The 13846-nt window shown below is 38.2% G+C and overlaps 1 protein-coding gene across 1 annotated transcript in view; it reads left to right on the top strand.

The window, feature by feature from the left end:
* lifra (LIF receptor subunit alpha a) overlaps nt 1-13765 on the top strand; it is a 28149-nt gene extending 14384 nt beyond the window's left edge. The window contains exons 7-18 of the mRNA XM_014995902.2: nt 962-1077; nt 1233-1369; nt 2986-3142; nt 3366-3430; nt 3614-3839; nt 3994-4185; nt 4351-4452; nt 4548-4694; nt 4904-5038; nt 9035-9128; nt 9279-9345; nt 9457-13765. Of these exons, the coding sequence (XP_014851388.2) occupies nt 962-1077; nt 1233-1369; nt 2986-3142; nt 3366-3430; nt 3614-3839; nt 3994-4185; nt 4351-4452; nt 4548-4694; nt 4904-5038; nt 9035-9128; nt 9279-9345; nt 9457-10137 (2119 nt within the window). The 3' untranslated portion in view covers nt 10138-13765. The remainder of the gene's footprint in view (nt 1-961; nt 1078-1232; nt 1370-2985; nt 3143-3365; nt 3431-3613; nt 3840-3993; nt 4186-4350; nt 4453-4547; nt 4695-4903; nt 5039-9034; nt 9129-9278; nt 9346-9456) is intronic.
* The last annotated feature ends 81 nt before the right edge of the window (nt 13766-13846 follow it).

The following is a 13846-nucleotide window of genomic DNA, read 5'->3' as shown; positions in this document are numbered from 1 at the left end:
TGAGTGAACGAGAGGATTCAAGTTGGCTCCTGTGTCGTCTCCCTTACTACTCCACAGGGGCAAGAAAAGTGACAATAATAAACATTACAGAAACCATCTGTCGTCTTTTCTGTAATTGCCTTCATGGAATCAACATCGAAAAGAGCTTAAAGAGCAAAACAATTTAGGCTCTAGCATCAGTTTTTTTTTTTTTTTTTTTGCAAAAGGCATTAATGCTGATTGATACATCAATATGTCAGGAAGTCATTAATGATGATTTCCAGGCAGTGTCTTTGTTTTTTATTCTGTCGCTTACCATCCGAGATAATAATTCTGAGCTGTTAATAGTTGAATCTTCTCCAAAAAATATTTTTCTCTAGAAAGAAATAACAAAAAAAGGGAGATAAAAACTATAAAGCACTTAGGCTAAGTAACAACTTACTACCCCATGTCTGCCTAATGGTGGGTCGGCTCTCATCCAGACATTTTGCAGAAATCTTTTGAAAGCTGGCCAAAATGTCCTTTATTTTTGATCTACCACATCACTTCATAAGTCTTTGCTTATTTTTGCTTTTTGAGCTGCTTATGTAGATAGATGCACAATGCTTTAAAAAAACAAAAAAAAAAAAGATTATTTCATTACATTTTTGGCCCATGGACCAGATCAGGGTTTTAAACTGGAACCTCTGGATCTTAAAAAAAACATTTGGTTTAAATGTGTCGAACAAAACATTCTGTCTGCTGTTTTGTTCATGAATATTTGCAAACAAACTAAAATGAGAATCCCGCCCAGGTGTTATGAATTTTGAAATGGTGTACAAGTTTAGATGCCAAAATCGTAAATCCCAAATAAATTGTTTTGTGAATGTCACAAAAAATTTCTAAAAGTCTGGTGAGATAACGGATTTTTAAAAATGTATAGGAAACTTGTCTGATCTGCTTTTAATTAAATACTGTTACTGTTGTGTCATTATCTCTGTAGGGACTGTGAGGTCAGCAAGTGTGTGCTGCCTCAGTGGGACGGTAACTGGACTCTGGTGGCTGTTAATCCCCTTGGCCAGTACAGTCTGACTTACTCAGCTGAACTTCTTCACAGAGGTAGGTGACTCGACCTTACTCTTCACCAGTACGTCTGGTATACACTTCCGTTGATCTGGTTCCCGCAATAACATTGGTGAAGACGCAGAATCTGTATTTTTCATAAAAACTTCTGCTACTCATCAGCTCATGTATTGTTTCTCTGTTGCCCGCAGTGGTGCCAGTAGCTCCGGATAAGCTGGCTGGCACTACCCATGCCTGGAATGCCACTGTGCAGTGGCAGTGGCCATACGATAGCTATTCCACCCTGGCTCTTGTCTGCCAGGTGCGACTAGCCAGCCGCAATATATTGGTAAGTTATTTCTAAAAGTTTTTTTTTTTTTGTTTTTTTTAACAATCCAAAACTTGAAAATATAATTTTTTAGGGTTTAAACCCTTAAATACATCCAGATTTCCTCTATTACGTTTTAAATTGCATTTAGTTGCATCAATAATTTTGTTCTTCATTGATTTATTTTCTCTTGAGAAAGGCACCAGGACAAAACTGAACGACCCTTTACGGGGGAAACTCAACAAATTTTTAAAACTTTTAAATCAAAATATTATCCTGCCAGCTTCATTATCATGGAAGAATGTTCTGCATGTATTCAGTCTTTATCAGGGAATAGTTATTGTAATGAAAAAACGTGGGAAGGAAACCCTATGTAGTGCACTAGAAATTCTCAAACAGATCTTTATTAATTTTAAATCTTATAGCACAAACAGCTTGATGCCATCTGTATGACACCATATTTGGTGACTGATGTTTTTATGATGAAAGCACTTTGAAATGCCTTTTTGCTGAAATGTGCTATACAAATAAACTTGACTTAACATGACTTATTCTTTCCTTCCTCTGCAAAATCTGGATAAATACTCATCACTCATAAAGTGGATGCCCAACATTACTTCTATCTCTAAATCGTTCAAAGCAGTTGGAAATGTTTAATGTTTTCCTGCCAAAGCATCACTACGATTTGAGCTATTGATTTTCCACTGAAATGCTCATTGCAAAAATATTTATGGCTAATATTATCTTGGTGCACTTGAGTGGGAGTGGGCAAGATGGTAGGGTTCTGAGTAGGCCTGTCACGATTAACGATAAATCAATCAATCGCACGACAAATTAAACCCATCTACCTCATTTTAATTATCAGCTTTATCGTCTCTTCCTGCCTCTTTTCATTCTATTGATGACACTGAATGAAAAAAGGTTCAACTCCAGTGCTCTCCACTGACGCTCCCTTCCTATTTCCTTAGTGTAATGTCCAGCGCACACTACACGAGTTGTCGGCCCATTTTCAAAACCTGAGAGACACATTAGTCGACAGAAATCCTAGGTACAACTGTTCGATCGGGTTCGATCGTGCCGTGTCCAACAATGGGCACAAAATAATGGCTGCAAGTCCAGTTAACTGATTTTAATATCAGGCATTAATCAATGCTTTACTAGAATCTACCTGCAATGCATAGAGTCAGCGTAAAGTCCTGACTGAATGAAAATCATTATAACCTATTTATGTCACTTTAACGAAGAACAGCTGAAAACTTACCGGGTTTATCAACTGCGGTTGCAATTTGGCTCCAACTCCTCTCCTTGTCATTTCTATATTCTTTGCACAAAATGTTGAATAAACATTAATGTTGTTTCCACATATCATCTCCGATGTCCGCTGGACTTCGGGTTGCGCCGTGTCAGCTGTTTGGGATTCCCTTCACAATTTTAAATCAGTGTCAAAAGGTCTTGAAACAATATTATCGTTTATTGTACTAATTTTTTAGACAATTAATCGCTCGGCAAAATTTGTTATCGTGACAGGCCTAGTTCTGAACTAGCTTAAGTTCATAAATAGAAAACCTCATTTAAATTATTTTTCTTGAGTAATAAAATATAGTTTTGATAATCGTATTTTTTTGTATTTCCTGTAGCATAGAAATGTCTCAGGTGTGGGTGTCCGTTCTGTTTTCCTGCCTCACCTCCACCCCAACACCAAGTACAGCGTTCGAGTCCGCTGTGGATCCCAGAATCACTTCGTTAAGTGGGGCAACTGGAGCAAAGAATTTAACTTCACAACCAGATCATCTGGTAAGAGTTTTAATTTTCATTGGTGTTTGTGAATGAATGTTATCGTAAGGGAAGGCACCTGATCTGATTGTAGTTTATGTATTTATTTAAGGGTCTTTATAAAGGCATAAAGACCATTATTGTTATTAATAAAGGGTTCTGTTCCATTCATTTGTTTTTGGCAGAAATTTGAGTTTCAGGAATAGTGTAATTATTTACCTTTTTTTTCCCCTTCTGTTTTTAGCTCCTGAAGCCCCCGATGTGTGGATGTGGATGAACAGAGACAACACTGTACGGGTTATGTGGAAGGTGAAGTCCTTTTCTTCAAAATCTTTCATTTTTTCTTATTACAATATGCAGCATTTACATTTAGGTAACAAGTATTACCCTAACTCTCTACATTAGTCTTCTTTCACATACAGAAGTTTCTTATTTTCAAACTTCAACATGAAAATAATCTTTCTTCATTTTGCTCTCGTTTCTTTTTTTTAGCCTCTGACGCAATGGCAGAGCCACGGTGTGCTCACTGGATACCAAGTTACTCTCTGGAACCTTGAAGAAAATGAAAAACAAACCAGTAATTTATCTCCAAAAGATAATTCTTTGAACCTCACAGGTTGGGCTTCAATCACCGGTGATAAGAAAGCCATTGCAACAGTAAAGGCAAAGAATGCGAAGGGGATGTCTCAACCTTCAAGCATAATGTTAGGTGTAATAGGTATGTGTGGAGAGGGGGTGAATATGTGGGTTATTTCGCCAAACATGCCTGTGCGTTTTAATAAGCCTGTGTTTTGTGGGCCGTGAAAACAAAGACATGCAGGAAAAGAAGAGACGTCTGCTGCTTTACTGAAAGCTTTGCTTCTCATTTTCAGATGACAAGTCCGCTCCTTTGGCTCAGACGACTTACACCAGCAGTGGTTTCTCTTTGAGCTGGCAGCACAATGACAACAGAACATGCAGTTATTTGGTTGAGTGGTGTGAGGCTGTGTGCACGCCAGACTGCACTGTGGACTGGATCAGACTGGACGCTGGAAGCACTCATGTCTCCATTAAAGATTCTATCGGTATTCAGGCTTATGAATGACTCTTCCAGGTCAAATTTAAAAGCCATTATTAGGATTTTTTTTTTTTACTGTAAATTTAGGGTAAAATATTTCAGATTTTATTGTATAAGATGCTGCACAATGTATAATATTGAATTTATATCTTTTTATGTTTTTGGTCATCAGTTAAATTCCAGCCAGGTGTGAGATACAACTTCTCCGTCTATGAGTGCCCATCAACTTCCCCAGTACTAATACAGCGCTGGCAAGGATATATTCAGGAGCTGCGTAAGGATTGTGCAATATCCAGAAAATGAAATCTACTTTGGTGATTTTATGTACTGTTCTGTTTCATTTACATCTGTCTGCTGTGACCTCTGCAGCCCGGTTTACTTCTGTCAATCTGGAGATCAATCAGCAGTACTGTGACGTCGTCCTCAGCTGGGAGGAGATTCCACTGGCTGGCAGAGGAGGCTTTCTCCGAGGCTACAAAGTTTACATCAATAACTTCTCCAATTTCACACTACTTGGTAAGTTTACCTGTTTACTGCCACAGTAAAGTGTTTCATAAAGGGGAAAAATGTATAAAACATTTCTTTTCTCTCTTTCTCTTGTTATTTTTGCCATTTAAGTAAACAAATCAGATGGTACATGAAGATGGTAATTTCACTCAATAAAGTAGAATTTTTTGATGATTCGTTTTCTTTTCTGCTTCTTTTCCAACCTACCATTTTCGTAGCTGATCTGAGCCCCAAAATAAGGACGTACACTGTGAAGGATCTCCCTACCAGCACCTATGAATTCATTGTCAAGGCTTACGGATCCGCCGGCCAGGATACTGTCAGCACTGCTACCATCAGGCTGAAGCAATGTGGTATGTGAATTCCGAATGAAATTGAGTTAATGTATGCTCAAATAAAATAAACATGTATAAATATAAATGTTTGTTTTTTTTTTTACTGAAAATATGCTTTGGTGTAGTCCAAGTATAATGTGTGCCTGATAGGTATTTTTCGACCACCTTCGTAAAATGAACCACAGACAGCTTATGTGAGTTTTTACCAAGCTTTCATGAAAGGAGAAGACGCAGCGGACCGCTCCAGCGAGCTGCCCACCGCGCGTCCTGATAACTTCCGGTTAGAGCTTGTCTTTTATTTCCAGAGAAGGGAGGGATAGACAGAAGAGACAAGTTACCAGCAAGTTTTACACACACAAGGTCATCTCGTCTTTTCCCTGGGGAGCGATTTCTCCTGAGGGCGGAGGGCTGTTGTCAGTGTGAGAGTCTTCAACACAGCAGTCAAAAGTTTTAACACAGACAGTGAGAGGCCAACACTTCTAAATGAAAATCACAATAATCTATAGTAATATAAGACTGCTATGGTAAGATCAATAATCTATACACATGCAAGAATGATAACACATAATATTTCAAACATTCCCTCCAATTTATCATTTTTACTTATGTGTGAACTATTTGAAATCTAAGAAAAGAGTAGAAAAGGAAAGAAAAGAAAAGGAACAATAAGAATGCAAAAGTCAAAAGAATGTGATCCATGCGTTCCACTTTCCACGTAATGTTTAAGTTCCTCCAGCTCATGTGGAGCGTCAGAAATAGTTCCACCAGTTCCTGTTAAAGGGATCTTCACTGAAGGGAGGGATCTGTCGGTTTCTTCACGAGCGTTGAGACGAACCACCCTATTGGTTTGGAAGCCCTTTGTAGCTCTTCCCCGCTACATTGAATTAGTGCTCCAACACTCTCTGCAGCTTGCAGTGACTAAAATGTATCCAGCTGGGTCTTTCAGCAATCTTTACAGCTGTTGGTGTGGTCATCAGCACCTGGAACGGTCCTTCCCACCGTGGACTGGCCCAGTTCTTTCGTTTGATGACTTTAATGTAGACCCAGTCAGCTGGCTCGATGGGAGTGGTCTCTCAAAACCTCTAATTCAATATTTCTTTATGAATTTAATGATCATCAATCAATCAAATCTAGATTTACTGGATCTAGGTTTTACTGAAGTCTAGAAGATGTTGCTTTTATTTACAATCATCAGTTTTGAGTAACTATTTACATCTACTAGGGTTGCTGAAAATATCAGAATTTCATTTAACCTTGCATTTCAGACGAGCTGACAATGTGAGTTTTAAAATTAAATGGTTAATAATCTCATCCATTACTCAATTCTTGAGTACAGTTTGTCTGTTCTCATAATAATATTCATTCATACCAACATGAAAAGTGACAATAACAGAAACACACATTTCAATCAATCTGTAGATTCTTTAAAGAATTAAATTCTAAATTGAATGTTTGAGTTAAATGCAGACAAATACTTCATGATCTATGAAGTTCCCTGATGTCAAGGAATTAGGATCAGTGGACACTTCAGTGCCTTCAGTGCCCAGGTGGTAGAAATCTTCCTTCTCCTTTTCCGTTTCTTTATCACTGTGATTGGCTGGTGATGAGGGAGGGGGGTCATCTGATCCACGGCAGGACAGGTCTGAGTTGAGGTCAGAGGTCAGACGGACCGCAGCGAGGTTCAGACAGGAAAAGGGAAGGAGCAAATAGGAGTAAGCTAGGGTTTGTTTGTCTTTCTGTGTTTTTATATAAGTATTTTTCTATATCTCTTTTCCTTCTTGTGATCGTATAGTTTTTAGCCACTTATTACCCAACATTTCAGAAGTCATAAATCATTTCCTTATTCAAACACATATAAACATGAAACATGTTAAAGTCTGTAGTCTCTTTTATCCTTTACAATATTACATTTTAAAGTGTAGAATGTAAGTTTATGTTGTCTGAGTCACATCTCACCAGAGAACAATGGATTACTCTAAATTTGTTGATCTCAGTGCTGAAAGGTGTGGAGACAGCGGGCAGCCCTCCTCTCAAGGCCTAAGAGAGATATGAGGCTGGATAATGTCCAGGTCGGTACCTTACTATGACCGCTCCAGGTATACAGCCAAAGGATCATTTCACCAAGTTGATGTTATGACACAATACATTAAAACATTGTTCTCTGAGGAGAATGTTTATTATTTAGTTTTACCATATTTCAGCTTCTCCTTCAGGAAAGGCATATTTCCCTTTTGAGCATGCAAAACGTTGTTCCCATGTTTTTTACTTCAGTGAGAAATCTCTCAACTTTTCTTTCTTTGAAAGTGTAGAAATGCTAAACAAACAAACAAAACACCCACTATCTTCCCTTAGATAGTTACTTTGTTTCTTTAGGTGAGGAAAAAAGAACAAAAACACCACAATATTCCCAATGACTTGGTATTTTGATCAAATGAGCACTTTGTGTCTCCTGAAGAGTTCCGAGAACAGAAAGTTTTACTTTCAGAGAATTAAGCACCACTCATACTTGCATGCACATACACACAACCAACAAAGCAGCAATGACAAAGCAAAAAAACTGCAACAATAAAGAATTTCCTCTCAATGCGAGGATCTTCACTTATGGGGTGTCCTCATCAAGAGATGAAACCTTTCCTTCTGTAGAACTTTATTCAAAATGCTGTCAACAAGGGCATTAGTTAAACTCTGTCAACTGGGACTCTAACCCTCTGGGACTTTAGTCAAAATGTCGTTTGACAAGGACTCTAACCTCTAGGACTGTAGTTGAAACTGTCACCTGGGACTCTAACCCTCTGGGACTTTAGTCAAAACGCCGTTTGACAAGGACTCCAACCTCTAGGACTTTAGTTAAATTCTGTCAACTGGGACTCTAACCCTCTGGGACTTTAGTCAAAATGTCGTTTGACAAGGACTCTAACCTCTAGGACTGTAGTTGAAACTGTCAACTGGGACTCTAACCCTCTGGGACTTTAGTCAAAACGCCATTTGACAAGGACTCCAGCATGTAGGACTTTAGTTGAAACTCTGTCAACTGGGACTCTAACCCTCTGGGACTTTAGTCAAAACGCCGTTTGACAAGGACTCCAGCATGTAGGACTTTAGTTGAAACTCTGTCAACTGGGACTCTAACCCTCTGGGACTTTAGTCAAAACGCCGTTTGACAAGGACTCCAGCATGTAGGACTTTAGTTGAAACTCTGTCAACTGGGACTCTAACCCTCTGGGACTTTAGTCAAAACGCTGTTTGACAAGGACTCCAACCTCTAATTATAGCACTTTTCTCACTTACGTTTCTGTCGGTTCGTATCGTCCGGTCGGATCTCGTCAATCTGCCGTTAGCAGACAAAGTCGGACATAGGCGCTGGCCCAGCGAAGAATTTTGCCTCCCAGGTCTTTGTTTCCAGGTCTTGTTGACTCTGGCCATGCAAGGTTTTCAGTGCGTCCTCTCTGCCTGCCAGCAGACAGGTATGTAGGGATCCAGGTCACGGCACCAAAATTATAGGTATTTTTCGACAACCTACGTAAAATGAAGCACAGACAACTTATGTGAGTTTTTACCAAGCTTTCATGAAAGGACAAGACGCAGCGGACCGCTCCAGCGAGCTGCCCACAGCGCGTTCTGATAACTTCCAGTTAGAGCTCGTCTTTTATTTTCAGAGAAGGGAGGGATAGACAGAAGAGACAAGTTATCAGCTAGTTCTACACACACAAGGTCATCTCGTCTTTTCCCTGGGGAGCGATTTCTCCTGAGGGCGGAGGGCTGTTGTCAGTGTGAGAGTCTTCAACACAGCAGTCAAAAGTTTTAACACAGACAGTGAAAGGCCAACACTTCTAAATGAAAATCATAATAATTATAGTAATATAAGACTGCTATGGTAAGATCAATAATCTATACACATACAAGAATGATAACACATAATATTTCCAACAGTGCCCTCATCAGAAAATCTTTATTCTTTGTGACCACTTTTGTGGTTTTATTTATTTATTTTTTGTTTTGTTTTTTTCCTAACAGCGGATGGGCTGATTCTGGAGATTTTGGCTGCTTTGGGAATTGTGACTCTACTACTGACCATTGTTAGTTGCTTTTGCTACAAGAAAAGAAGATGGTAAGAATGTTTTCATGATTCTTTGCATTCTTGAAAAGAATGTATTGACTGTGAAAGTCTACATTTCTTAGTATCTTAATATTTTCTACACTGTTAAATCTATGACCATAAATGTCACACAGTGTAACAAGTGACGTTTAATTGTTTCAGGGTAAAAATGGCATTCTACCCGGACATCCCTGAGCCCAAGCTGCCTGGTGATTGGTCCAGGACACAGGTACAGTACCACCTTATTAAAGGAGTCCAACTCTTCTGCACTCGCATCTACAAATGACCAATCATCATCCAGGCGAAACTGACCCTGTAGTCTCTAATTTGTGCCTTTCAGGGACCTTTGGATGTGAAGCCGTTTCCCCACAGTATGGTCCACATCATAGAAAAACCCGAGCGGGATTTTAGTAAGGACACCCTCGTTATCATTCCTGAGGAAGAGGATTATGATGGAGAGGGAATTGGAGACGAGCCGGTAGACACGGATGAGCCGCAGCTGTTGCGTTACTACAACCAGGTGGTGGATGAGCGCCCCATTAGGCCGCGGTTTCCAGACTCCTCAGTTTCCTCCTCATCTTCTGTAGATTCAGCCAACACTGATGTGACGTACACAGGTATCCAGACATCCCACTCTTCTTTGGTCTTCCCTTCAGAGTCTCAGGGATTCTCTGAGGGCTTCCAACCACACAGTGGTCTCTCTTTAAGCAGCGGGGATAGAGGAGAGGGTTACCACCCACAGATGCACTCAGTAGCCCTGGGTGGAAACCTAGCTTCTCCTGAGCCCATTGTGCAGCCTCATGATGTTGGTTCTGGAGGCTACAAGCCCCAGAACTCCTGGCTTTTAGACTCTCCCACTGAGGGAGATGAAAATAGCCCGGCCCCCTCGCTGGGATCACCCACCTCTGTAGCTTCTACTCAGTTCCTCCTTCCTGATGGAGAAAGACACGAAGAAAAGAGACAACAACCATCATCAGCAACAAGCTGGTTCACCAACCTGCTGTCATCTGCAAAACCGTGACATCATCTCATTTTGGCTTAGTTGGGTGAATCCCTCGTCTTTTCTGTCACCATTGTCTCATATCTACATGCAAGGAAGAATCCTCTCTCACTGTAGCACTGCGTTGTTAAAACTTGCATCTTGACTGAGTAAATGCCGTTCAAGGTGTCTTTACCAAAAAATCAACAAATATACAAGTTATTTTTCCCTCTTCTTTTTAATGGGATATACATTAAAATGTACATGAGAAAATGTATTTTGTCAACAGACATCTACAGATTTGCAGTCATGTCTCTGCTCATACGACGGTTAATGCCCCCCCGGAAAGCCTGAAAGTTGTTAAATGATTTTAAAAGCTTATTTGTACGAGATGCTGTGATGGCCAATCATCTTGCATTTGCAGGTTAGTTTTTGTTATGTAAATATCTGGAGTCCTCTATAAAAAACTGGGAGCAAAAATAAGTTTCCCTGAGAGCACTAAAAAAAATAGAAGTCTTAAACACTAGAAACGTGGGGTTAATGCAGTGTTTAGAGTTCTATTTGTGCATATTCTACAATATATACATTTAAATTAAAGTCTGGTGTTTATTCTGAACACAATGCATCAGACTTATTTTAGCTCGACATTTAGTAAATTTCTAAAAACTGAACAAATTAAAAATATTAAATGGCTTGTAGAGCGCTTTATCAAGTCCAGAGGAACTTAACACTACTAGACGCTTCACACTACATTCACAACACATTTGCACACTGATGGTGGCTAGCTACTACATTGTAGCCACTGCTGCCCTGTGGCAGTCTGACAGAAGCAAAGCTGCCGTCTTTTCTGCTGATGAGTTACTGAAAGACAATGTCAAGTCACTTTAACAACAACAAAAAAAAATAGTACTAAAGTAGCTTCCATTTTTTTTTATAGATTTTTTTTTAAATTGCTGTTCTGGAAGATGCACTTATAAAGAAGTGGTGCTTTCTAATGCAGTCTGGACGTGTGGGGGGTTGAACCTTTCAGATATACACTACAATAAGCTAGAATATTATAAATTTATGTCATTTATTGAGCAAACTGTTACTATTGAGAATTTTTGTTTTGTCTTCCATATCCAGTGAAGTTTATTTTGTTGAACACATTTAACTTCAGGCCAGTGTCTTCTTTTAAAGCTATGCTGAGCATTATTGAGATTATTATGGGTATTAAATGATTATTTCCATGTACAGCGCATAAATTGTCTTCAAAGCTGTTATGCTTCCAAGAATTTGCACCATATCACCTTTCACTGCCTTACCCCGAAGTATTTAAAATGTTCTGCAGGTATGCAATTTACAACTGATCCAAAATGCACTGTATGGAGTTATAAATCCTACTGGAGTGTTAATGTTGAAAATTTTATTATTTTACTTTTTTTCTTTATGTGAACTACACTACATTTTACGTTCTCTTTGAAATGCATACAGCCACTTTCTATTTTTTTATGGTTGGGGAAACTACAGTGTATATCGTGAGGGCCTAAATTGTTGTTGGACTCTTTTGTTTATCAAAATTTAAACAGTCGGAAAATTTTGTTTGGACATGACGTCTGAATTAAGGGGCAAATATAGATTTTCCAGTCATGCCTTTTCAGTTTTGTTCTGACTTGTAGCTCCAGGTAACTGTATAATTTGTATCTTCAGAAATTGAAAGTTTCTGAATGGAAAGCCAGTGTACACAAGGCAACTGAAAGTGATTGTAGTTTGGAAACTAACTCAGATGTGTATATCAGTTTAAGTGACCAATAATAATAAATAACCAATAATCAAGACAATATTGACACTAAATTTGCAGGTCCAAATTTGAGTTCATGAATTTGAATATTACTAAATCATTTATCCTTCATTTGGCTCAGACACAAAGACAAAATGCTTGGTTTACTTTTTCTGGTTAGACATATAGAGGAAACATTTGGAGAAATTGTTGTTTTAGTTTGATCTGCAGCTATTAGCAGGTGTTTGTACTGATGCAGAAAACGTCAAACTAAAATCTTAGCAAAAGCAATTCTTTTCCTAGCAAACAATCTGTCCATCACAAACTACACCTGCATTTATCTTGATAATCTTGCTGTAAACTTCCCTCATGTAGCTACAAGAAAAGTTGGGTCTTTTCCCTCAGGTTTGTGTTGACGTTTTACTTAAATTTGAAATGTTTAATTGTTAAATAATCCTGGGCCAAAAATTGTTTGCCACTAACAGACAATATTATGACCATTCTTTTCCGTTCACAGATATGGTTAGGATATTTCAGATAGCTGTTTTTTTAATTAATATTATTGTTATCTGCAAGGGAAATCTTTTCTGTTTACATGACAGGCTTCAAGATGGCGTCAATGAAAACATTGTTGTCATACATATGGAAGTGCCTCCATGTTTTCATGTTTTTTTTAAAGACTTTCAGTTTCAGGTTGTGCATTTTTAAAAGTTCTTATCTGCTTAGAGCAACTGGAAGGCCTATCAAGATTTCTATTCTAAGCTTTTGGGATTTTAGGTTTCCTGGCTCAAAAATATATTTGCCCTTTAAAGAGAGTCTGTATTTGGTAAAAATGCACTATTGGTGAGGCTTTGCTAAAGTATTTGTAGGGTATGTTTATCCTTTGGGTAATACTTCTTAAATTCTCTGGATTCCCTATTGTTTCTCTTTTTTTTAAGTCAGAATGTTTTTTTTTTTCGACTGACGGTTGTAAATTACTTTAGTGCCTCCAGCCAACAAGCTTTAACAAAAATGACTGTGACATGGAAACACTATTAAAGGATGTTTTTACAGTTGAGATACTGGTAAGGGGCAATCAACAAAGTTTTTTTGACACTTGCAAACTTTTTCTTTAGCTTTTAAAACTGATTAAAGAGTTATGAGTGTGCAAAAATGGCTGATTACTTTCAAAGTGTCATTATTGATTGTTACAGAATTTTATTTAAATGGCACCTTTTTAAAAAAAAAATGTTTATATGGAAGTAACTGATTTCTTTCCTTGTCATGACAAAATGTTATACTTTATCAGATATATTGGAGATTAATTGAAATCTTTTTTTCATGTAATAAAATGTGAAGTTTTTCTAAAAAAAAAACAAAATTGTAAACCAACTTAATACTGTGTAGCTGAACTTTCTCTTTATCATATCACAAACTAATTTTTAATCGGTGTAGATGTGACCAGACAAGTCATCATTGATGTGTGCATATCATTTTTCTTTCAATCATATTTTTTTTGTTTGCTAGAAATTGCCATCTCTGGGGAAACAGATATGCAGGGTTCACTTGCTGTCTAACATCTCAATATTAGCTCAATAGTTTTGTGAACTTGATGCATGCTACACAAACTGTAAATACAAAACGGTGGCTTTGTGAACCTTTAAAATTGTTAACCTTTTTGTCATCTTTGGCTTAAAACACTGACTAACACATTGCATGATAACGTGACTTAAATGTTATCTGTTAAACAAATTCCCCCCCCCCCCCCCCTGGATTTCTGTAAAATGTAGAGAGCATATTGCAGAATATTTTATTAAGGGCCTGATTAGTGTAGAAATTGCTTCTGAGTGAATGTGTAAATGTAAGAATCAATACCACAGATCGCTATCATTCTTGTTTAAATGCAATAAATTGCTTTTTGTCTGAACACTTGCCACTTTGTCAGTGTTGATTTAATTTCTGTGCTTGGTGAGTTAATTTACTCTTCAGAGAGTTTACTACTTCCCTCATTAG

The sequence above is a fragment of the Poecilia mexicana genome, unplaced genomic scaffold (genome assembly GCF_051168715.1).
Source record: "Poecilia mexicana isolate PSO_F unplaced genomic scaffold, ASM5116871v1 scaffold_9, whole genome shotgun sequence".
In the NCBI taxonomy this organism is placed as follows: domain Eukaryota; kingdom Metazoa; phylum Chordata; class Actinopteri; order Cyprinodontiformes; family Poeciliidae; genus Poecilia; species Poecilia mexicana.
This window is presented reverse-complemented; position numbering and strand designations above follow the sequence as displayed.